Source organism: Poeciliopsis prolifica, unplaced genomic scaffold, assembly GCF_027474105.1.
Source record: "Poeciliopsis prolifica strain line A6 unplaced genomic scaffold, Auburn_PproV2 SCAFFOLD043, whole genome shotgun sequence".
Taxonomy (NCBI): domain Eukaryota; kingdom Metazoa; phylum Chordata; class Actinopteri; order Cyprinodontiformes; family Poeciliidae; genus Poeciliopsis; species Poeciliopsis prolifica.
In genome coordinates this window covers 1,375,578-1,399,037 of record NW_026562418.1, presented here as the reverse complement: position 1 = coordinate 1,399,037, position 23,460 = coordinate 1,375,578, and the positions used below count along the sequence as shown (strand labels likewise).

General features: G+C 42.5%; 2 protein-coding genes across 2 annotated transcripts; one reads left to right on the top strand and one right to left on the bottom strand.

Moving 5' to 3' along the window:
- Nucleotides 1-988: 988 nt before the first annotated feature.
- Nucleotides 989-3,444, bottom strand: med10 (mediator complex subunit 10). Its single transcript, XM_055055883.1, has 4 exons — nucleotides 3,180-3,444; nucleotides 3,008-3,091; nucleotides 2,582-2,684; nucleotides 989-1,654 (listed from the first exon to the last, which is right to left on the bottom strand). Exons 1-4 carry the CDS (start codon nucleotides 3,299-3,301, stop codon nucleotides 1,559-1,561), a joined length of 405 nt encoding a protein of 134 aa, XP_054911858.1. The 5' UTR covers nucleotides 3,302-3,444; the 3' UTR covers nucleotides 989-1,558.
- A 3,396-nt stretch (nucleotides 3,445-6,840) lies between these two features.
- Nucleotides 6,841-22,655, top strand: ube2ql1 (ubiquitin-conjugating enzyme E2Q family-like 1). The gene is made up of 3 exons (XM_055055922.1): nucleotides 6,841-7,254; nucleotides 7,629-8,662; nucleotides 19,149-22,655. Exons 2-3 carry the CDS (start codon nucleotides 7,907-7,909, stop codon nucleotides 19,278-19,280), a joined length of 888 nt encoding a protein of 295 aa, XP_054911897.1. The 5' UTR covers nucleotides 6,841-7,254; nucleotides 7,629-7,906; the 3' UTR covers nucleotides 19,281-22,655.
- Nucleotides 22,656-23,460: the final 805 nt, after the last annotated feature.

The window sequence follows — 23,460 nt, the reverse complement described above, 5'->3', positions numbered from 1 at the left end:
CGTAACGAAGAGACGGCTGAGCCAAAAGTCGGAGTTCTTGATTCACTGGTCGATCTAAATTCCTACTGTGGTATGGTCACGTACTTTGGATAATGACAGAAAGACCAATTAAACTTTGTTTCAAGGCTTTTGGTGAACGGCATGTCTTATGGTATTCTTTCAACCACTTTTTCTTGCGTAGTGGGTGGATACTAACTGTTGTGTTGATGGATCCTCACACCTAAGCTGTGAATCTTCGCAGCTCACCCAGAGTGAACATAGGCTTCTTAGCTCCTTCTTTCATTAATCCTCTCATTGCTCAACCCATCAGTTTCAGCAAATTATGAGGTTGACCTACAAAGGCAGGTGTCTACACTATTCAACTCTAGTCTCCAAATAAACGATACATTATTCGTATCTATAAATGTCAGTTTTTGTTTCAAAAAAATGTTAGACATTAATATTTTCTCCTCCGGAACAACTTTGTGTTAGTCGTTCACACTAAATCCCAATAGAGTACAAAGAGGTTTGTGGTTTGAATGTGAAAAAGAGTTTAGTACGTCACCAGGCAATGACAGGGCTCACTTTCCTCCTCCTGTCTCAGAGTATCAGGCCTCAGGTGAAGCCGACGCTGCGGTTAATCCCTTAAGGTGGAGGCGCACTATCTCTGTGCCTCTGTGTTTCAACGCTGTAGACTTTTACAGGCCGGATTTAGTTTCACACAAGGTGCAACCTGAGCTGAACGATCCCGACAACGTCAAAGGCAGATCTGTGTAGGGCACAGTGCCTCTTTTTTTTTAAACTTTTAAATAACATCTTGGATATTTCTCAAATGATCTGCACAGCTGGAAGTCCTGTCTTTTTAAATTCTATATTTTTATTTTGTTTTTCTTCAATTGGAAATGTAAAAAAAAACTAACTTTCATGTAGACATGGTTCACATCTTTTAAAGCTCATTATAAAATGTTGTAAAACTAATTAACATGTTTCCGTTAAAGAAAAGGTCCAATTTATCTTCAAAGAATTTATTTCCTCTTACACTTTACAAATGCAACATACGTTTCAACATACAAAAAAAATGGATTTATTAAACATTACAATATAAACATGTGACAAAGATTGTACACTGAGGCACAAAGTTATTGTCAAAAAACATTTCCATTCAATCACCATGGCCTTCAGTATCCTGAGCTTGATACAAAATCTCATGAGTTTGCACAATGATAAAGAAGCGTAAAAAAATACAGGTATAAATATACAGTTTGTGAACCCGATGGAGTCTCTTCCCCAATACTTAGAAATGAGCTGTGAAACTTTTCTCTCTGTAAAACTTAAAGATGAGCTCAAACTCTCGCAACACATCCAAGGCTTTAAAAAGGTGACGTTTCTCCAATAAGAACGGTTTTAAATAAGTTTCAATGTACAAGCTGGCGGGGGTGAGTTCTGCTCAGCAGCCGCGCAATGTTTAGCAGAGATGATAAGCGTTCGTCACACACGGCCTGTTGGATCTTCATTCAGACCTTCCATACAGGAGGGGTCACAGGGTGAAGGTCGGGGAGAGAGTTGTGAGCTGCGGACACTAGGAAGGCCCATCTTCTCCACGTATGTCCTTGTATTTGGCCATTTCCTCAGGAAAAACTTTGCTGAGCTCGGAAATCAAGAGGCTCTTGAATTTCTACAGTGCAAAGGAAAAAGAAAAAAAAACAAAACAATAGAAGATGAAGTAATGGTGATCTAGAAATCCTTGTGATTTTAGAATGAAGACAGCGATGCTTCGGCTGAGAAGGAATGTCAGATTCGTTTCAGGATTTTGAGAAAAACCAGTTTTTGAGTCTAAACAACAGAAATTAACGTTATTTTGATTCTGCAGCTCGTTTTTTGTTGCCCTTGTCACGAGTGACGGTCATTTCACCTCTTCCAACTTTTTCTATTTTTGTGGTTTTGATTGACAGTCTCTTCAGCCTTTCTCTCCTCTTTCTCCCATTTCATTTTGAGCAGAACGCGTAATGTATGAGAGATTCACCATCAGGAGAAAGTCAAGTAGAGACTCAATTATTTCAGTATTTGGATCCTTTGATGGCTGCAAAACAGCTACGTTGAAGTTATGAGACAGTTAACCAAATGCCAGTATACATAAGATCAAGTTTGAATGTGTGATTTAATCCTGTGGCAAAGAAGACCAACTATGTGTTGTAACTTTTTTCTTTTTTACTTTTGTGCCCAATTCTTGTTTGTAAAAAAAAAAAAAAATCACTCAAGTTCTTATTTTAGCAATTTAGAAACTACTCAGAAAGCTCAGAAATAAACAAGTTATCAAATAAAACCTGAAATAAATAGAGACAGTAACATGCAAGTAAATGGTTGATAACCGTTTACAGGTTTTTACATTCATTTAATCTATTTTAATAGTTTGACTCAAAAATAAAAAAAGGTATCAGGTGAATGATGTGACTTTTAGACATTAAATTCAACACAAATACTTTCTCCATGCCCTACTTTTTTCAATACTTATCCAGTTCTGGAAAACATTGACAATAAGTCCCAGACCTTTGCAGGTTTTTTCCCCCACTCTAACGTTGGTGTCCTCGATGTAATCTCTTACCGTCATGGTGTCGATCTTCCCTTTGACCTGCTCGTTCCTTGCCAAGGCTCTCTCCAGACATTCCTTGGTGTACAGCTGTGGGTTTCGGCCTTGGTCGATGTACCTTTGGAAACACAAGGTTTAACATAAAATCATGGTAAGACGTGGCACAGATAAAGCACAAACTCAATGCATTTAGTAGGCCGAATGTTTATTTACTGGTATGAGAGGCGAGTAGTCAATTCATGTTCCATTTGGATGTAAAGAAACACCAGAAAGTGATTATGATCTTAAATTGGATAATTCTGTTATGGAGTTCGGCGTGGTTTTACAAAGCGCCGCAGGTGGCAACTGCTTCGCAGTGATGAATGTATTTTTCCCCTCCTATTGGTATAGAAAGGAAGCTGAATTGTAACAATGTACAACCGAACAAGCTGCGTGACTCACTCGAACACGTCCAGAGGGACGTTGATGTCATGAAGCTGCTTTTGGCACTTATCGATGTCTTGCAGTCCGGATATCATGAAGTTCCTGGAGCGAAAGGTGAATGGAGGGGCTCAACGTGAAGCTTTTTACCGCAAGGCTGTCGTTAAGTGAAGCTAGTCAGAAGCCAACTCACAGTTTCTGGTTCAGGACCGCCTGGCTGCTCGGCTGGAAGTCGCTGACGATGATTCCCAGCTGCCGGATGTTCTCGATGAATTTCTCCAGGTGCTCCTCGAGGTTGTCGAACTTTTCAGCCATTTCGATGCGCTCAACAAATACACCGGCTCCGACAGCGACGCGTCAGAAACGCCGCCACCAAATTACCGGCGTTGACTGTTTAGCCACCCAAGCTAGGAGAAGCGGAACGCCGCTGCGCTTTACGGTCTGCAGCCAGCCAGTCACCGTTGAGAGCCGGCTGCCTACGCAATCGTGTTACCTCGGAAACAAGTGGTAAAGGGTTGTCGTATTGTGTCGCAAAGTGTCGCGCCGCTGGAGAGAAGGACTGCCCTTTGTTAATGAGACGGGTGCGGTTTAGATTTAACACATTTGAAATGATTATGCTTTAAAAATAGCAACTCAGTTACTATTACAGCGCTAAATAAATAAACAAATACGTTTACAGGGTTTCTAAAATATCTGGTGGTGTTTTTATCAAATTCAGAATTTATATTTTATTAAACACATTTAATATAACCAATTAAACTAATAATGAATTAATATGATTAATCCCAGAGGGAAATTAAATATCGTTGTCACTCATAGGCTATTAAAGAGATGCTGAAAGCTGTGGGCTGGAATGATTGCCTGTAGCAGTCAGTATTACAGGGCACCTGAAGAAGCCCTCTGACTGAAGACACTCATGTTGTATAAGAGTTTCACAAAGAGGCCATTCAGGATTGTCCATAAATATTTTTTCATGTAATTAAGAATCCTTCATAAAATTAATAATTATAAGCAATTATTATTGTTGTTAGAAGACATGATTCATATTTCCCTTAAGGAATATCCAATCAAATATTTTTGACTGAATTTATTTATTTATTTTTGATGGATTTTGAACACACTTCATGCTTGAATAGATGAGACAAAAAAAAAAAAAAAAAAACTGAATATTGCACTGTCAGCTAAATTGTTTAGTTGATTATTTTCTAAACAAATTTCCAATAAATTTTTGGCCACTATAATCAATGCTGAAGAGTTCAGAGGCCGTGTACACAAAGTACTTACATTTAGACACTACTCAGTCATCCAGTGATCAGACCTCAGCCAGATCCTGGCATCAACAAAAGGTTTCTAAAAAAAAGATACAAAATCCAAAAAAACAAAACAAAAATAAGCCAAACACTTTCTCTATTTTAAAATCTGATTTTCTAATCTAGCTCTACATTTTATATATCCATTTGAAATTTCTAATATGAAATTACAAACTAAATATTGACTGCAGACATTTTTCCTGCACATAACCCATGAAGTAAAACCAAACGACAGAAGTAAACATTGACCTGTTTGACATAAATAGGAAGCACTTGTTTGCTTTTATTCGTACTGTTTGGTGAAACTGGCTCCAGAATCCTTCCTGCCCTTTGCTGAGCTCCAGAACAACGCTGAGCCTTCGCTGCATTGCTATTTCCCATTCTGAAGTGCACTGGGACCCACTGAGTTGGGAACAAAACCAAAAGACTTACAGTGAAAGTTTGTGAAGTTGACATTGCGTGATTTTGCCTTGATAGTTCCCTTCCTGCCAAAAACATGGTTTCAAAGAAACATCCCAGATAAGCCGAGCTGAACAGGACGCCAGCTGTCCTTTGAAATCAAACTAAGGCCAGTGGACACCAAAGACTTTCTGGGCCCCCCTATGGATTACAATTAGGGATGCACCGATCAGGTTTTTTGCTGCCGATTTTTGCTGGTTCTAATTGGCTGGTTCTGATTGGCCAGCTGATAAGTGCTGGTTCTGATTGGTTGTTTCTGACTGGCCGGAGTTATTCTGCAGAACACAGGAGGACGGAGAGGAGATTGATTAGTATTACTATTTTTTATAAATTTTCTCTCATGTTTGGACATAGTGAAAGTTTTAACATGTAAAATCTTTGTGGTTGTTATTGTTTACGTTACGCAGAAGTTCTGAGTGGAGCAGAACTTCCACCTCGAGCTCCAAGACTTGAATTATTTGTTTAGCTTTCTGATCGTGATGCTGATCAGGCTGAGTGTTGGTAGTTGTGCGCTGCTGTACCTGCTGTCTGGCCGCTCTGGATGTTATTTTTCCCTTACGTTGAGCTTTGATATAGCCAAACTTCGTCAAGTGCTTGTTTTTTAAATGTCATATTAGATTTGTCCTGCTGAGGCGTTGTGACGCACTTCACCCCCAAGGTAATTTCCTGCCGTAACACGCCAACGTCCCCATTCACTCTGAGAGCCTTAGAGTTCCTCACGACAGGATTTGTTGCTGTGCGCAGGCTGCGAGGTGAGATACGGGCGATCGCTTTGGTGATCGGCAACAAGAGACAGTGATCGGCGATCACCGATCATACACTTCTTCGCGGAAATTGGCCGATTACGATTGGTGGCCGATCAATCAGTGGCCAATCAATCGGTACATTAATTAGAGGGGTGCCAAAAAATAAAAAAACAATCAACTGGGCACACACATCGTTCAACCAGACATGAACCTAGACACACGTTTTGTTTTCAAACTTCACTGAAGTTTATTTTACACTTCAAGTTGCAACAAAACACGCTACAAACCATCTTTACAGTGAAACACTTTTATGTAACTGTTTCTTTTTCTTTTTATCCATCCATACTGCTTTCCGTGATCCCCTTTCAATCGCACCACACCCCCTACAGGGGGCAGGCCCCAGACTTTGGGAACCACTGAACTAAGGAAAGATCGTGCTGCTAGATTGAGATATTTGGGAGCCTTAAATGTCCAAATGTCCATGAGTGCTTTTAGTCCAGTAACAAATTAGAAACCCATTCAATAAATCAAAATATTGCTGAAAACCCATTTATTTCACCTTAAACACATACATGGATGTTTGAAAACTACAGTCATTTTCCACTTACAGGTAATGAAACGATGACATTTAAAATTTGAAAATGACATCAAAGCAATTAAAGAAAGGTACTTTCAATCTGACAAACGAAGGTCGTTTGAACAAATCTTCAAATTTATTGAACGTGATTGTTCAATAAAATGTTAGTTGATATATATTTAATGTACTTCTCTGTTTTATTTTCCCACACTCATCCAGACTTGCAAACAGAGCCGGCCTGAGGCATATGCGATGTAAGCGGCTGCTTAGCATGTCCCGCGCCTCCAAAACCACCAGGGGGCTCTCCAGAACATCAATTTAGTTCGCACATTTTCCACAGTCTACACATCTGTTCCAAATAAAAAAATTTAAAAAACATTAAACCTGCCAACCTGTTTACTGTAAATTAAGCGCTTCTCCAATTAATTGAGCATCTTTTATTGTTTGCTACTCCTGCAAGGTTCTGATCAGTAGTAACTTGTCAAACCGAAATGTCATCTGCTGTTGGCATGTAGGGCCCCAAATTAAAATACTTAAAATACCCCCCAAAATACTTGTGGACAGCCCTGGGTGGAAACCCTTAAATTTACTTCCAGTCTTTTCCAGGCTCTAAAGGAACCCAAAGGCTTTTATTTTGAAAAGCAGTACTCCCACCGGTGAGCACAGAGAGAGGAGAAGGATTTACTGTGTGTGTGTGTGTGTGCGCGCGCGCGCATGTGTGTATGTGTGTTTCATCCACGGCTGCATTAAAGCAGGAGCTGCTGCAGCTGCACACACACCTCGAACTTCCTCCTCCTCCTCTCTCTCTTTTTACCTCCTCCTCTTCTTCATCACTGCAGCTCTCCGACGGCAGGTCCACTGGATGGTGGAGACCTTTTATTCCTCCCTTCATCATACACAGAGAGAGAGAGAGAGAGAGAGAGAGAGAGAGAGAGAGAGAGAGAGAGAGAGAGAGAGAGAGAGCGCTGTCCGGGCTGTAGTTCGGGACGCGCGGGGGACTCCACGCATTCTCCGGATTTCAGTGGACCTCGGTCACCTCAGACTCCCTCTCCATCTGCCGGACTGCTGCTGCTTTCAAAGTGGCGGCTGTGTTTGAGGCGGAGCGAGAAGAGCGGACAACTTGACTATAGGCAATAGAACCGATTGGATGAGAGGCCTGATGTGGATTTGTCAGAGGTACAGGCGATGATTTTTATTTATCTATTTATGAATTTATTTAGTTGAATCGTGATCGATTTAAAATGACTATTGGGCTTTTTTTTTTGTAGTAGACATTCGTTCATTATATTCCTTTGCCTTCCTGTCACCATGACATCATCTTCCTTTGATTATTTTTTCCCTTTTGTACGCGCTGACGATGAATCGCGCACCGTCCTGCAGAAATGGATTATCACCTAATTGCTTCTGCGGAACGCATCGTCCTATCGTGACACAACTGCGGTCATAATGTGCGATCGGTTTATGTGAGGGAGGGAGGCGGGTCAGGTCGGATGTTCTGCTTGGTGGTGTTAGTGGATTTAATTGTCTCGATGGTGTTTTTCTCCCTGCAGATGAACCGCGTCGAGACGATGCGCTGAGACGCAAACGGCCCCCAGGCTCTCCGGTTGTGCGCTCATCCAGAGGCTACAGCGAACCGAGAGAGAGAGAGAGAGGGAGAGAGGGGGGTGGACTGCGGAAGAAAAGAGAGAGGGGAAGAAAAAGAAGAAGAAAAAACCCCACACACAAGAGGTTTCTGATCCGTAAAGGTTGTGCCTGACTCCAAACAGGAGCGAGTCTCGCCCCTGGAACAGGGGGCGGATCAGCGGAGGGGAAGACGTCTATCCAAACGATGGCCACCCTACTGCGGAAGATCGGTCTGATCCGTCTGCACGACCGAGACACGGAGGATCCGAAGCACCACCAGGGCTCGCTGAAGGGGACGAAGGGGAACCAGAAGAACAACGCCAACAAACACTGTCAGACCGCCAACGAGACCAACCTGCTGAGCACCCCGGAGATCAAGGCGAGGAAGCTGGACCAGCACGGCAAGGACAAGCCGGCCGGCAAAGACAAGCAGGGCAAGGATGCGAAGGAGAAGCAGCAGACGGTGGGAGGTGGAGGAGGAGGAGGAAGCGGTGGTGGTGGAGGAGGAGGAGGAGGAGGCGGCGGGAGCAAAGCCTCCAGCGCCTCCTCCGTGCCGCCGCTGGCGCCTCACCGGCAGCACTGCACCCAGGTGCGGACGCGGCGGCTGATGAAGGAGCTGCAGGAGATCCGGAGGTTAGGGGACAACTTCATCACGGTGGAGCTGGTGGAGGACAACCTGTTCGACTGGAACGTCAAGCTGCACCAGGTGGACAAGGACTCGGCGCTGTGGCAGGACATGAAGGAGACCAGCACCGAGTTCATCCTGCTCAACGTCACCTTCCCCGACAACTTCCCCTTCTCGCCGCCGTTCATGCGGGTCCTCACGCCGCGCCTGGAGAACGGCTACGTGCTGGACGGCGGCGCCATCTGCATGGAGCTGCTGACCCCCCGCGGGTGGTCCAGCGCCTACACGGTGGAGGCGGTGATGAGGCAGTTCGCTGCCAGCCTGGTAAAAGGACAGGTGAGCGGGGGTCGGTGCTCAGGGCGTCCATCCGACACATTAATCATCTCTGCGGCAGTTCGTGCAGGAAAAAAAAATGTACTTTGAATGTATTTTTTAATACGGAGGGTAACAATGCACACCAAACCATATAGTGTGGTGTGCATTTCGATTTGTTTTCATGTTGTTTTGTGTCTCAATGGCCACACTAACCCCTCTAGCTAGACGGTCTTATCAGTATAATATGGCTTATTGACATACGTTTAAGGTTAGAGGGTACATGATTTAATAAATTGCAATGACTAAAAACAATTTCCATTGACAGTGGCTCTGAAATGACCTTAATGCAAGAGCTTTCAAAATGGAAAAATCAGCATGGTGAGAAGTAACTGACCAACTCCCATCTGGCCTTCACCATGTGATGACATTGCATGATCACAGAAAGTTCTGTTGTCGCCGATAATCTGGTGTGCCATGGAGATCATCAGGGGCCCCAGCTGGCCACCTTGAGGCACCCCTGAACAGAATCCTTTGACCAGATCCAAAATCTCCTGCAAGTTGTCGTCACATGTGGACCACCCAATAAACGTGTGATGGAACAGCGAAATACCGCACATCATGGCTTCTATGAGGTTAAATTGGATACGACTTTAAGGGGAAACTAAAATACTCAGTTCATATTTTCAAGTTCCTGCAGTGTATTCAGAACATGGCTCTGGGTCAGTTTGCCCCATCAGCAACTCTGCACCCACTGGTTGCCATTTTTATTCCCAGATTGCACTATTTACCAAACATTTCATACCTCTGTATGTGCAGAGACAATTTATTTGTCATCGATTATTTATTTTAGTTTTTGTGAAGAGTTTATATGACATGCTATTTCCATATATTGTGGTTCTGATCTCCATTTAAGTAGGTCTGTTCACTGTCATGAAATTTCTCAGATTAGGGCCGTTGTTCAAACCAATTTAACTCTTAAGTGACCCACTGATGGTAGATATTATTCACTGGATTCATAAAGTCATATTTTCTTGTACTAGATTAGGGAAAATACTGGATGAAATCAGTTTGTTTTCCAGCTGCCAAAGTGGTCACAAAACATCTTGTTGATGGTTGTGAATTGGTGTAGGGTCAGTAGAATACCTCCCATACCAGACATCTCTATTATGAACCCAGAAAAAGTACAAACTGGCAAAAGGGTGAACTGACCAGCACCCACCAAACGTCAGTTCATATGGTCGGTTAGCAAATGCTTATTTAGTCATCTAGGTCCATTTTTGGCCTAAACAAATCATCCTTTTATAGCACCAAAGTTTTTTTTCAAATACTTTTTAGGAGACAGAATGTATTTCCGGATGGGGCAGAACAGGTGGGTACGATATTTTGACGTAGCGGGTTTTCAAGAATAACAGTGAGTTAAAAAATTTAATAATTTTTTTTACAAAGGTCTATAAATATTGTCATTAGCTCCCCTTTTCTCTGCATTCGGGGTTTTCTGAACATTCAGTTTAGTACCCGCATCAGTGTAGATGTGGGTACTAAACTGAATGATAAATCAATCAATCTATAACTCAAGAATAAGCAACCAGCTTAAAATGAGGAGTCAACCATATTTCTGACAGCTTCCCAAATTTACAAATTTGTCTTAAAAACTCAGAATATCATCACATGAGTCTAATTTTACCATTACTCTTTAAAATAAATCAAACAGGTTTGCTCCTTTGTATATCTTCCGTACCTCCATTTATTAACGTTAGGTAGCTTCATACTACTCAGGGCTTGTTTCTCCTCCAAATAAAGCCAGGACTGTAGCACATATTAAATTTCTGTGACTTTTTGGCAGCCATTTCATGCAGTGCATCCATGCTGGCTCTCCTCTCATCACCTCCATAAATCAGCAGGTTTTGGCTACAAAGACCCGCCGCCAAGACACAAAAACATCCACCTGTGGTTTTCCACCACGCTTCTCATGAGCATTCGCTCTTAGCATTGGGCTAAAATAAAGCGATTTATTCAACACGTGACGATGGACGGAGAGGCAGATGGAGGCGTACCGACAGCTGTGATTTAGGCTGACTGAATTATGTAATCTTGCCAAATCTGTTTTTCATATCCCCTGAGCGATGGGCAGCGGCGCACAGCAGCAACTCCGCGGTTCCGGTGAAAACGGCAGCCAGGACTTGCGCGCTCAAAAGCTACGTTTTGAAACGGACATGTTTCTGCAACGCGTTCCCATAAGTTCATGCTGAGACCGCTCTTGTTGTTGTTGTTGTTTTCTCTCCCTTGCTTTGCTCTGAGCGCTTTGGTGTTAGATCTCTCAGAAAGTGTCATGGAGTCTCTCCCATCCTCCGCCCCCACCATCCCACAGCTTTGGTGACATAACGCAGCATTATTCCAGAGTCATCTGTGGTCATAAAGCACGTGTGTTCAAGAGAGGTCATGCAGAAGCTGTGCCCACTTCAGAGAGACCGAGAGAAAGATGTGTGCGCCAGTGTTTCTGTGCGTTGATCTGGACTTGCTGCTTGAGGAGATGAGCAAGCAGCTTTGGAGCGTTCACTAATTATGGTTCGGCGTCTTCCTTCTTCTCTGCTTTGCTAATGGAAACAATATTGATTAATTATTCCTGTGTGTGTGTGGATTGCTTTATCTCTTTGTTGACGTGTCTACATCAGCACTTGGGATGGGCTGCGTCCTGATTACCCAGGCGATGCTTTCACCTCCCATGCATCATGTCTGACGGAGCACACGGAGCTCTATATATACACCTGGATACACAGGATATATTTATGTGCCCTTGGCCACAGGTTCCATGTGACAATAGTGATGGTGCCTATTTAGAAAGTTCCTGCCTATTTTTAGTGTGAGAGGATACATGCGGTGACACAGTGGCGAGTCAAGAGTCAACACAGTCCCTTCGCAAGCAGACGCACGCACGGTTCCACGTGCTGATGTTTGTGGACGGGTACCTAACTTCCGGTTAGGAATCCAATTATGTTCCCTGTGTCTGGGTAAACAAAGCCCCCATCAGCCCCCTGTTGGTGTGCAGAAGGTAGAAACCTCCAGTCTGGGGAGCACAAACGCAGCCGAGGTGTCTTTGCAACACAATCCAATTTGGAAATACGATCTGTGCTGCTGCGTTGTTGTGAGTGCACAAGTGTTCAACGGTACACCTGTGTACGGAGTTGCGCAATAGTTAATCTGTTACAGTGCGACCAGCTCCCCTGTCCTGTCACTCTTTGCTGCAGACAGATCCTAATAGAGTTTTTATGCAGCATATTTAAACTCCAAACCACTGACTCGAGAAATGTCAGACAGGCGTAAAAACGGCTTGGTGCTTGGATGTACGTTTTCAGCGGAAATTAAATTAATTTGGCTGTCACAGTATTTCTTTTTTTTTTGACTGCCGCATATGTTGGCTTATTTAAGTACATGTCAATTTGAATGTGCTGCCATTTTGGACAGGGTGTTTGTATTGGTAGGATGGGGGTAACATTCCTCGTTCTGTGTCCAGGCAGGGTATGCTATCTTCTTATGATGGAAGCTCAATGCTTCTTAAACTGTGAGAGTCACCTCAAGTGCCCAAATAATTATTGGTCAAACAGCACAATATGAGCTCAGTTTGTAAATCTTCATTGGTACAGACTGCGCATTTGCGTGCTTTAGCATGAGATAAAAGTGTAACACTTTAAGAAGTGACAGTTGTGTAAACTGCGTAGCAGTGACACTTATGTGTGGTGAATATTACATCCCATAGTTTATTTTGGTACGTTACCAAAATTTGTGGCAGCATGGCTTAGTCAGTGATTAAAATGCATGTGCTGCGTTCATCGAAAACAAATTCATCGAAAGGTGATATTGAATAGCTGTTTTCTTAAAGCTACATATAGTTACAAACTATTGAAGCCTCATGCTGGTATGCAATAGTTTGATGGTAGTACAATATTGCGTGACTGTAAAATCACAAAGTATGTCTTTGACGGATTGCTTACAGTATGTATGGTGTAGCTGAAGATCAAACATGTCAGATCTCACTGTCTAAAACTGCAGCCTCAAGATTTTTATGGCAATGATTTAAGAGTTGCACCTTTTCATGGGGACAAAATTTTCAATATTCAGTCTTGACTTTTAGAGTTTAACATAGTTGAGGCAATGTTGCCTTGCAGCAAGAAGGTTCTGGGTTGAATTCCAACCCTTCTGTATGAAGTTTGCTTGTTCTTTTCTTGCACAAATATGTTCTCTGGAATTTTCCTACAGTCCAAAACTATGACTGTTCAATTGGTCACTCTAAATTGTCTTTAAGCGTGTTTGTGAACATGTTATGAATCTGTCCAGGTTGAACTCCGAATCCCACACCCTGAACCCCTTCAAGGACCAGTGGGTGTAGATAATGGGTTGAATGTAGTTGGTTTTCTTTTTTAAGTCTACTGCACTAAATACACTTCAAAATACTAAAAATGTAACTTCCAGATAAATGGATAGTGGTGGCAATAATCCTGAAGAGGGGATAGAGTGACTACAGTTTCTGATCCGGCTAAATTTAGTGCGTATTCTGCCAGTTTTACTTCTTCTGCCTTTTCACTAAACTGGATATGACAGAGATAATTGTAAAGTGCCTTATCAGGAAGCTACAGATGGTGTCTTTCAATAAAACGCTGGTTTTCCTAGAGCACCTTTCCTTTGCATTGACATGCTGCAGAAAAGATGACATTGCCATCCATCTAAACAACATTTAGTTGACTCAAAAGCGAAATGTGAATGTGATATGTGCGTTTAAATTTGGTTTGGATGTGGCAGATGCTTCGATCAGATTAGGAAACCAAGCCTGACTTTTAACATAACTTAAAAAGTCCAGTTTTTACCAACAATTAAGAATGCTATGAAAGATGTCCATGGACATGTAGAGTGTAAGAGGGACGTTTTGAACAATTATTCTGAATGGCAGTGTTCATATCACAAGTGTTTACCTTCTGATGTCATCAACAGGCCTTGTTTGTAAAATTTGGAAGACACCTTGAGTTAGAATTAACTGTTTTTGCTAGAAGAATATCCATTTACGATGTGGAAATAGAAGCTCTTCAGACACTGATGTTTTGATTCCCTTTTCAACTGTTTCACTTTTCATGCTATGACTTTTATTTCAAAGAAAACAGCTGCTTACCACTGAATGAGCATCCGACAGTACCGTAGGGTTACTGAACTCGTGATGGCATCGATCCTCCAGCTGTGTATCCCGACCCCAGGAGCACATATCCGCATTATGCAACCCGACCCCAAGAGCCACCTCCCAACATGCACTGGGGCCTTCCCTGCTCTGCCCAGCCCATTGACTGATGTCCATTCACACAATTACCCAACAGCCACTCTACACTAGAGTGTGTCCCTCTCAATGAGCGAGCGCTTAGCTGAGCAGGATAAACACTGGCATGGCACAGCGTCTGCCTGGGGCGTTCGCTGAATCACAACACACACTGGCGCGGGAAAATACACACACACACACGCACACACACCTTGTATTCCACCTACTGTCTCTTTCAAACTCTGGCTAATTGTGGTGGATTTTGTTTAGGATGCAGAAACAGATGCTTGGCTTTTTTGTTGGACAAATCAAAGCCTCTCGACTCGAACCCTTTATCAGGCTCACTGGTGTTCTAATTCTTTAATAGTAAAATATCAGAATAATTGTAATCGGAGGCAACGGGCTGTCATTTTGAGGTGTACGATTCGTTTGCATTGAACTTTTAAATCAACATTTTTCAGACTTGAGGCCAAGCAGGTTTTAAAGTGGCCGCATGTTGTTTAGGTTTTACATGATCAGATGGGCCATTTGAGGAAAAATACAACAATACCGTTTAATGTGGCTTTATGAAAAGTAGGACCATAAATCAAGTCCACAAGCACCACTGCAATAGAATGACTGTCTGAATGAGTCACCCAGTGAGTCATCCATTTATTTTTCCATAACAAATGACGTAGAAAAATAAAACTCCTACTGTTTGTCATTGCGGCGCTAACAGGCTTCAGACATCGTCTTACTGTCCGCAGTGACATTACTCACCGATCTGTGCATTCACCTGGTTTCATTTAATGATTCAAAACTCCACATTGAAATGATTTGAATTGCCCTGATGGACTATCTAACCGGAGAATTAATAGGCCACGCTCGGAGCTGCTGAGACGGGTTGGCCGGGATGTATGCGAGCGTCTCTAAGCCCTGCGGTGAAACGAGGCCACAGTTGCTACAAGAATGGAAACTGCAGCCCTAATCTCCAGATCATTCTGTTAGCACCTCATCCCCTTTTATCCGCTGCGTAGCTTTCGGCCCAAAATAGCCAAGCAGGGACATATTAGGGCACACTGGTATTCCATCAGATGGCGATAGAATATTCCATGATGTGTCTCACATGGTAATAAAGGCCTAAAATCAAATTTTAATTAACAGACATTCACTGTCCAGTTAGGGTTCACATGCTCATAATAGACATCTATCTATCTATCTATTCATCCATCCATATAGATACCTAGTTAGATAGACTTCTAACTAGCTAGCTCGATGTCTTTCCAGATAGATAGACATCTCAGAAATTACAAAACAGATTGTAATTGCAATTAGACTGTAATTACTCCTGTTAGTTAAACAAAGACACCAAAATAACATACAAGACTGCTAACATACAAGACTTTCTTTCAATGCTTTCGTTCTTTGAAAGAAAGCATTGAATATATATATATATATTTAATTATCTCCAACTTCATTCAACTGCTTTGCAAAGTTATACAAGGCCATAGGAAGCCTCGGGAACATGGATATTACATATGTTCTCTCCATAATCTTATATTTCTCGCTTTACCGATTCTTCATTTACTTAATTTCCACACAACCACAAATTATGCATCAGATTTCCAGGACTATTGCTTATGAGGTAAGCAATAGCAAGAGAAACGGTTTGTACAAACTTTTAAAATGTGTAAACTTTTCAGGGCATATAATGTACTCCTTTAACATTCATTTTGTGACATTTTAGGGAAGAGGGTAAATTCAATGTCTATGGCTGATTTTAGGCTATTAGTGTAGAATCTCTTCAAAAATAATAGTCAGTTTCATGAGCAACGTGAAGCAATATGCTCCGAAATGTTCAGAGGGTGTTGCATTGTTTTTCCCACTACAGCACATCCTGGCCCAGAGCACGTGGAGTAAATATTGGATTTTTCAGGCAAATTACAATTGTCAAGATGTAGCTAAATTTTGCTACATTTAACACCCAACCCCAGTGTACAGCCCAACATAGTTCAGGAATGCATGATGTGTGTGTTTCCAAATGAGATCCTTTGAGTTCACAACAATAACTAACATAATTTAAAGTTACTTTAAACAATGCATCATAACAGGTGTGAAATTAAAGGTTTATGCATAAATAAGGCTTATATTTCAAAATAAAAGGTGCTACTGCTGCCCTTAGTTACTGACCTGTTTGCAATTCTGTGATTTTTTTTCTAGAAGCAGAGCTTTTCTTCTTTCGTAATGCTTTAAAACACTTAGGATGTATTTAGAGCCAATTACCTAGTTTCACCTCAACTAATGTTTTTCTGCCATTTAAAAGAACATGAAGAGGGACTTTAGCAACTTATGAATGCAGTTTGTATTCAAGGTCAAGAGCAAGTGTCTTGGTTTAGAGTTCAGGCTTCAGAGCCTGAGATCTGGACAGAAGTTACCAGTCTTGATTAAACATGTTCTCAGGTAATCTTTGACGCTTTTTATTTATTGTGGAATCACAGCTCAAATTCAAACACCAAATCACTAGAAAAGCAGATTACGTCATTTGAACCGTTTTCCCCACTGTGAATAAGAAAAGTGGGTCATCGGAATCCTGCAGAAAGGATCTGCACATGCTCTCTCTGTCTGTTGGCCGTCGTAGCTCTGGTTCATAGATGTTCAGATTTGCACATTGTACAGAGAACTATTCAAACCAAATCTGTCTTTTTATGCAACCGAGCACAAATCCAGCAAAGCTAATTCCAGAGACGTGTGTCTTTAACAACTAATAGAAGAAGAAAACGCTTCAGTAGTCGTTTATGAGCTTTCTGCGTGGCTTCAGAGGGACGCCTCTTTCCCTGACTGCTGTGCGCGGCGGTGCAGGAGTGCGCGCGGCGGCGACGTGTGATGACACGGGGTTGCTGCTGCTCTGCGCCGCGCCGCACTGCACTGCAGCATGCAGAGGACCTAACCTCTGAGGAAATTTCATTAGTATTGGTTTCAGTGCAAAGACTCGATGCCACTTTCCTCTGCCAAGAAAACAAAACATGCCTGGCGAAGAGAAACGCTGCAGCGTTCCTGTACTCCTTACAAACACAATCCAACAGCAGACTTACCGTAACACAGTACTGTTTGTATTTTTTTATTATTATTTATTTATTTCTTGTAAATGCTGCTGAGCTTAAAGAAACTCGAAAGCCCGGAGGTGATTCTTTTTTTAACTCATGCAAAAGCGTGGCTGCTGGTATGAATCAGAGCGTTGTTGTCATGGCCATAGATGTCTCCTAGCAGCACGGAGACAGTTGTCTCCTTTTCTGTCGGCACCGCCTACGCAGGCTTCTTCAGGGAAGACTTTAACGCCCCCGATAAAAGCAGAAGCAGCAGCTCTCGTCGTTCTGCTGAATTTATGTTTCCCCCACATATATTCTTAGTCCCAGGCTACAGTTCGGTAGGTGAAAATGCATCAGGCGCTGCGACGCTTCTTGCGCCGAGCCGGGGAAAGACTTTGCATTGTGCGCACGCGTACAGCTTTTCCATCATTTATTGCAGCGGCTGCGTCTGGTTTTGGCTTCTGATTGAAGCTGACGTCTTAAAAGCTTGTTCTCTGCCTTTTAAACATTGATCCGGCGCCGGTCAGCCCCGGGTTCAGGCCGCTCGTTCTGTCAACATCTCTCCCCCTGCGGCAGAGCCTTCGCCATTAACTTCATCAGTGTGTGTCGTGTGGGCTGGGGTTTTTTTTGTTGGTTTTGTTGCTTTTTTATTATTGTAGCTTTGTAAATCTGGCCTGTGTTGCCAGCAGGAGTAGAACAACGCTGCGAAACAAAGTAGCCATATTTCTTTTCGACCGAACAAGATATCAAATGCCAGTGTTCGAACAAATCACTCATTTTTATCAAAGCAGAGATTCTGCTACCCTTTAAATTGTCTGTTTCCATCAAGTGGCGTTAATTAGCAGTGATCGGAAAGAAGCAGTGATATCTGATGTGTATTTTTAGACGGAATGGGAAGCAGACGGGTCATTTTGTTTTGGTCGTTTAGCCATTTCGATCTTTTCATGGCTTCGTTTTGGCGGCATCTTTCCTGCTGCCAAAAGGAGAAACGTCTGCTATTGGATGTTTCGCATCGACCAATTCGTATCAATATCATTTCTTTAGGATAGAGTTAAATAAGGTGTGAAAGTTTACCAATTTCTCCATTATCAATGAAAACACATAACCACCAAGACATACCAGTTTATCAATGTTCATAAACTGGTTTGATAGGGGTGTAAAATTTGCCTCTTTATAATTATTTCGAGGATGTTGAGATGAAACAATAGATTTTATAGAAAGTTCTGATGAAATTCTTTACTTTTTCTTTTCAAACTTGAGGGATCAAGTTTCCTGTGTGCAGTCAGATTGTTGCCTCTCGTTTCTGTGTAAATATGACCGGCAGAATGAATGAAGACCTCCCTGATAGATTGTGATTATTTCAACGCTTTCCGACATGCTCAGGAGAACGACCGATCTATTTTAAATTAAGATGTTTGGCCTTCTAATCAATAATGACAATAATTATTAGGCACGGCGTTAGAATCTCCAGGCAGCAGCTTCAGATCTGAAACGGCATTGATTCTGTTGGAGCAGCAGCAGGTCTCAGGAGAAAAGCCATCCTCATTCATTTCTTTAAATCAGCCGATGTTATATGAATAATTAAAAAAAAAAAGCTAAACAAACCAAAAACATATTAATTAGCCTCCGTTGGTCCTGCCTGATTGACTAAAAATGTCCTTTTTGGCTGGAAATTTCCAAAATACAGTTGTTAAAATTTTACAGGAAAGTCCCCAGAAGTTGTCGTCTCAACGCCAGTAAGTCGACGTTTGCACACCAACTCTGATCTCCTAATCCAATATGGCTGACTGGCATACATGCACTACTGCATCACAATACGTGGTACCGTCTCTGAAAAACACAGAACGTAAAAAGAAACAAACTTACCTGACGAAAGAGGAAATACTTTCAGTTTCTGAACTCGTAGGTGGAACATCCTTAAATTCGATTCCCAAAGGTATTTCTTGACATCAGAGGTTTCTGAAACCATTCCATCGATCTTTATCACTGAATACAACTGAAGGAAGCTCAAGTCCAGAAAATAGAAAGTGTGCGCGTGTCTAGACTGCGATACTAATATCCTACAGACCATAATTAGGATCTGTGTTTCTGTAACGTTGTTACGCCACACTTTACTAACCTTTTCCCGTCTTTCTGTGTCTTGCAGGGCCGCATTTGCAGGAAATCAGGCAAGTCCAAGAAAGCTTTTAGTCGTAAAGAGGCCGAGGCCACGTTCAAGTCCCTGGTGAAGACCCACGAGAAGTACGGCTGGGTGTCCCCGCCCATTTCCGACGGCTGAGTGTCCAGCCGTCATCCCTCCACCCGCCCCGTGCTAGCTGGAGAGAAGAAGAAGATAAAAAACAAAAGAAAAAAAACAAGCTAGCCTCGACACGCAAAACAACACACCACGCTAACTCAAAAATGACTCATCTTCACTTTTGGCTGTTTCACTCAGCATTTTTTATTTTGGTAACTTTTTTGCATTATTACTGTCACCACAGCACTGCAGAAGCATTTTGTTTTGTCCTTGTTCTTCACCATCTTGTCCAGGGAATCTTTCTACTAGCTCAGAGAGGCAGGAGCGTGTCCGTGTCTGAATGTTTCACTTTCAAAAAGATATCAGCTGGGAATGTGCATCACTTCCGTCTGATTTATTTATTTTCCCTTTATTTCATTTTATTTTCCCAGCACACACTTGCGTACGTGCAGCCGGATAAATCGGATATGCGAACTTTTTTTTCAACCCATGTGAAAGACTACTGAATAAAGGAGACTCATCTTCCTCACCAGTCCCCTCTCTTTAGCACTGAACTGGCTACAACCAACCATTCGTGTAGCTCTCGGGTCACTGACATAAAAATTAAGCCGTTAATGTTTAATAGACGGGCAGCGCGCTGGCATTTATGCCCACCTGTTCCCTCATTCGTTTTTTTTTTCGTCTTTATTTTTCTCCCTCTTGCTTTCGACTGTGCCGTTGCTCACGGCTCAATGCAACCTAACGATTGTAATTTACATGGAGCTGTGCTCTTACTCTTTCCTCTTTAACTTGCTTTGTTTCTCTTTCTCTCTCTTTCCTCCTCTCGTGGCTAAACTTAGAGCTGTGTTGCGTAGACGGATTTTTAAGAAAAAATGTCACACGTTGCTTTATGTACGATAAACAGAATGACAGTCAGTCACCTTCTTTCTTTCTCTCTCTGCGTTCATGTTAGCTTGTTCTGTAGGAGTGGAAGGAGGATACAATTCCCATGATTTAGATACCAGATGGTACAGCTGAAGGCCGGGCCTCGGTGTGTCTGCGTGCGTGTGTGTGTGTGTGTGTGTGTGTGTGTGTGTGTGTTTGCGAAGAGAAAACCCTTTAAACGGTGAAACACGTAACTGCGAGCAACGCGACGAACTCGAAGGGGTCGCTAACTTCTTTAGCTGAACCACTAGCCGTCTCGTCTCACCGTCTGTGTCATTATGGTAAACTTGAGTGGAGTTTCAACCACAGACGATCTCTGTCGACCCTTCATGTAAAGAAGAAAGTGTTAGCAGGAAAAAACCCAAACTTTTGCTCCACGCAGGCGTTTGACCTCACCGTAACGCCGGCGCTTTGAGTGAACGAAAGCATTAGAGAACTCCTGATCGATGCGGATGGGGAAGGGAAGAAGAAGAAGAAGCTCTTTGGTTACTTCCGGCTGCTGTTGGGAAAATGTCAGGTGGCTGTGCAAAGTGGCTGAGCGACGGCCATTATTTGCTCCACCTGTTGAGACCTTGAGTTCCCTCCTTTCGAAAGGAGTTCCTCGGTGTCGGAAATCGAGCGTGCAGCCGCAGTATCGGCTACGGGCCTTCTGGGCAGAGTCCAGTCCGGCTTGTTTTGCTACGTTCCAGGTAAATGTCAAAGGAAAGGCCGCTAATTGGTCTGACATTTCCACAGACCGTCGTTAGGAAAGAGCAGGAGGACGGAGGACGTCAACCTGCCGCTCGGAACTGACACGTCGTCACTTTCCTCTCCCATTTCGCTTTCGAGGCGAGGGAGCGCCCGCTGTGGCAATATGTAGCTAAATGATGAGATGAATTGTGATTGGCGGCCGACAGCAAATGAAATAAAGCGAAAAAATGGTTAACGGAGACAGAAACAGCGACACCGTCTGGTATGTGATCATGTACGAAAGCGTGCTAGTGATTTTTTGTTGTTTTTTACGAGTTTGGCTCGTCATTTCAGACAAAACTGTAATCTGAGTAATTGTTACAACAAAATATCTCAAAAAGCTGAGTGTTTGCTGGTTTCAAGAGAAACCTTTTTTTGTGACATAGTTTAGACTGGTAGTTTGCAGAAACTAACTGGGTGAACTGACTATTTGTAATATATCTGCATGTGTTACGTGATTGGTAGCTAGCTACTGTATATCGTTTTTTTTTCAAGAAAAAGCAAGAAAAACACAGAGAAAACAAAAGCGCAAATGCTTCTCTTTTCTGTTGATTTAATTTATATTAATTTTTTGTTCTTTTTGTTGGGTCCTGTACTGTTTGGGCTTTCTATTTCTTTCTGGGGGGGAAAAAAAGTCACATCGTGTTACATTGAATGTCTGTGTTTTAATTTATCTGTGGTTTGCCAAAACGATGATTTTTGAAGCATGTTGCAGGAATTGTTGCCGGAAAATGAGAAGAAACAAACAAACCAACAAAAAAAAAAAAGAAAAAAAAAGATAGCTTATGTATTTGTGCGATAGGAGGAAGGTGTGATTTCGTTGGGGGTGAAAAAAAGACTACGGGAGTGCAACACATTCACTCGCTCCTTCCTGCTCCCCTCCGTGACGCCACCACAGCCCCTTCCCCGTTGGTCCTAATCGACTGACTTAATTCATCTTTAAATGGTTGACTCGAGTCAACACAGCCTGGACGCAGGCGACCCTTAGCAACAGGTCTAGGATCAGTAACTTCTCAAGGGAATCTGACCCGTGATCCGCTTACTTGCAAGCGACTTCTTTTTTTTTTTTTTTTTTTTCTTTTTGTGTGTGTGTGTCCCACTCCTAGCTTGGAAGCGTTTGGTCAGAGACCAAGGTCTTAAAAAGTTCAAAAGGTGAGAGGTCGTTGCAAGACCAAACAGGAATGTGCAATAAAAATGACATCTTATTGAAACCCGACTGATCTGGTGGTTTTGTTTCTTATTTTGAGTCCCGAGCTGCACTTTCATGCATTTTAATGACCCACTTCAGGTTGCTGTGTCCTCTGCCCGGCCTCCCCTGCATTGTCCCACTTTTGTGCTTGGTGGGGGCAGAGCTTAAAAACCCCCGTCGGTCGAGAAAGGGGCTGGAAGCACCAGCCCTCTGTGCTTTTATGAGCCGCTTTGTCCAGCCTGATGGAGATTTGCTGTTTCTTCTGTGCGAACGGAGCAGCTGTCTTACCATACTAGTCCATTTTAGTTGGTGGGGGGGGACAAAAAAATCTTGTTTGCGCAAGTGATGGGGAGACGTTTTTTGGACTGAATGTATAATTCAGGAACAGTGTGAATTATGTGGAATTACTGAATTGCAACGATCGAAACTACACCAGACTGGATGGGAACACCAAAGAAAATGACAAATGGTGTGTGCTAAAAGAACAATAAAGTATCAAAGATTCTGTCTTGTTGGCAGTTGATTGTTGTTAAAAAAAAACAAAATAAATAAAAATGGCAGTTTTGTGTTATTCATTTTTGGGTATGATAATCAAGTATTTGTATAATACTGGAATACTTAATTCATCTTTAACCCTCCTGCGGTCTTAAGAGATGGGGACATTTGTATTTTTTTCACTCTGTGCTCAGTCCAGCGGGGCCGAATTGCTTTGATGAATTTTTTGTGTGTGTGTGTTTTGTGGTTCTGGGATCTGACAGACTGACGGGACAACCTGTCCCCTCGCTTCCCCACTGTCCGACCGTGACATTTGCCGAACGTCTTCCTGAGTGTCGCGCTAAAACTGCGGGAGGATTAAAAAATAGTGCAGATGGAAGCGTTCTTAGCTCGCAAGAAAGAGGTCATTGGGGTCAAACCAACCCTGGGGTCTGCCTGTTCACCCCATGGTTCTCCAGGATAATTTGGTGTTGACATCGAAACTGCATGAATCTGGCATTGAGAATTTTTTATTGTCTAATTCTCAACTCTAGTGCATTTATTCGTCTCGCAAAGAAATGACCCCGAATAATTCTACAAAATACACGAAGTTCATCTCTGAATTAAAACCCTGAATTTCAGCCTCATTTTTTTTTAAAGTTGATCAGATTGTCTGGTAAGGTCTAACCAGTAATACATGACTTCCTGTCTCCATAAAGTTGACCTGTGACATACAACAAAGTCCATTTCCTCCTCGCCACTCCTCAGAAATCAAGGTGCATTTCCAGTACAAATGTGCTCAAATCTTTGTATGTATTCTGCCAATGTTGAAAAAACACAATTTTCCGACTGCAGCGTTTCCACTGCGAAACGAAATGAAATCACAGATGAATAACTTTGTTTATG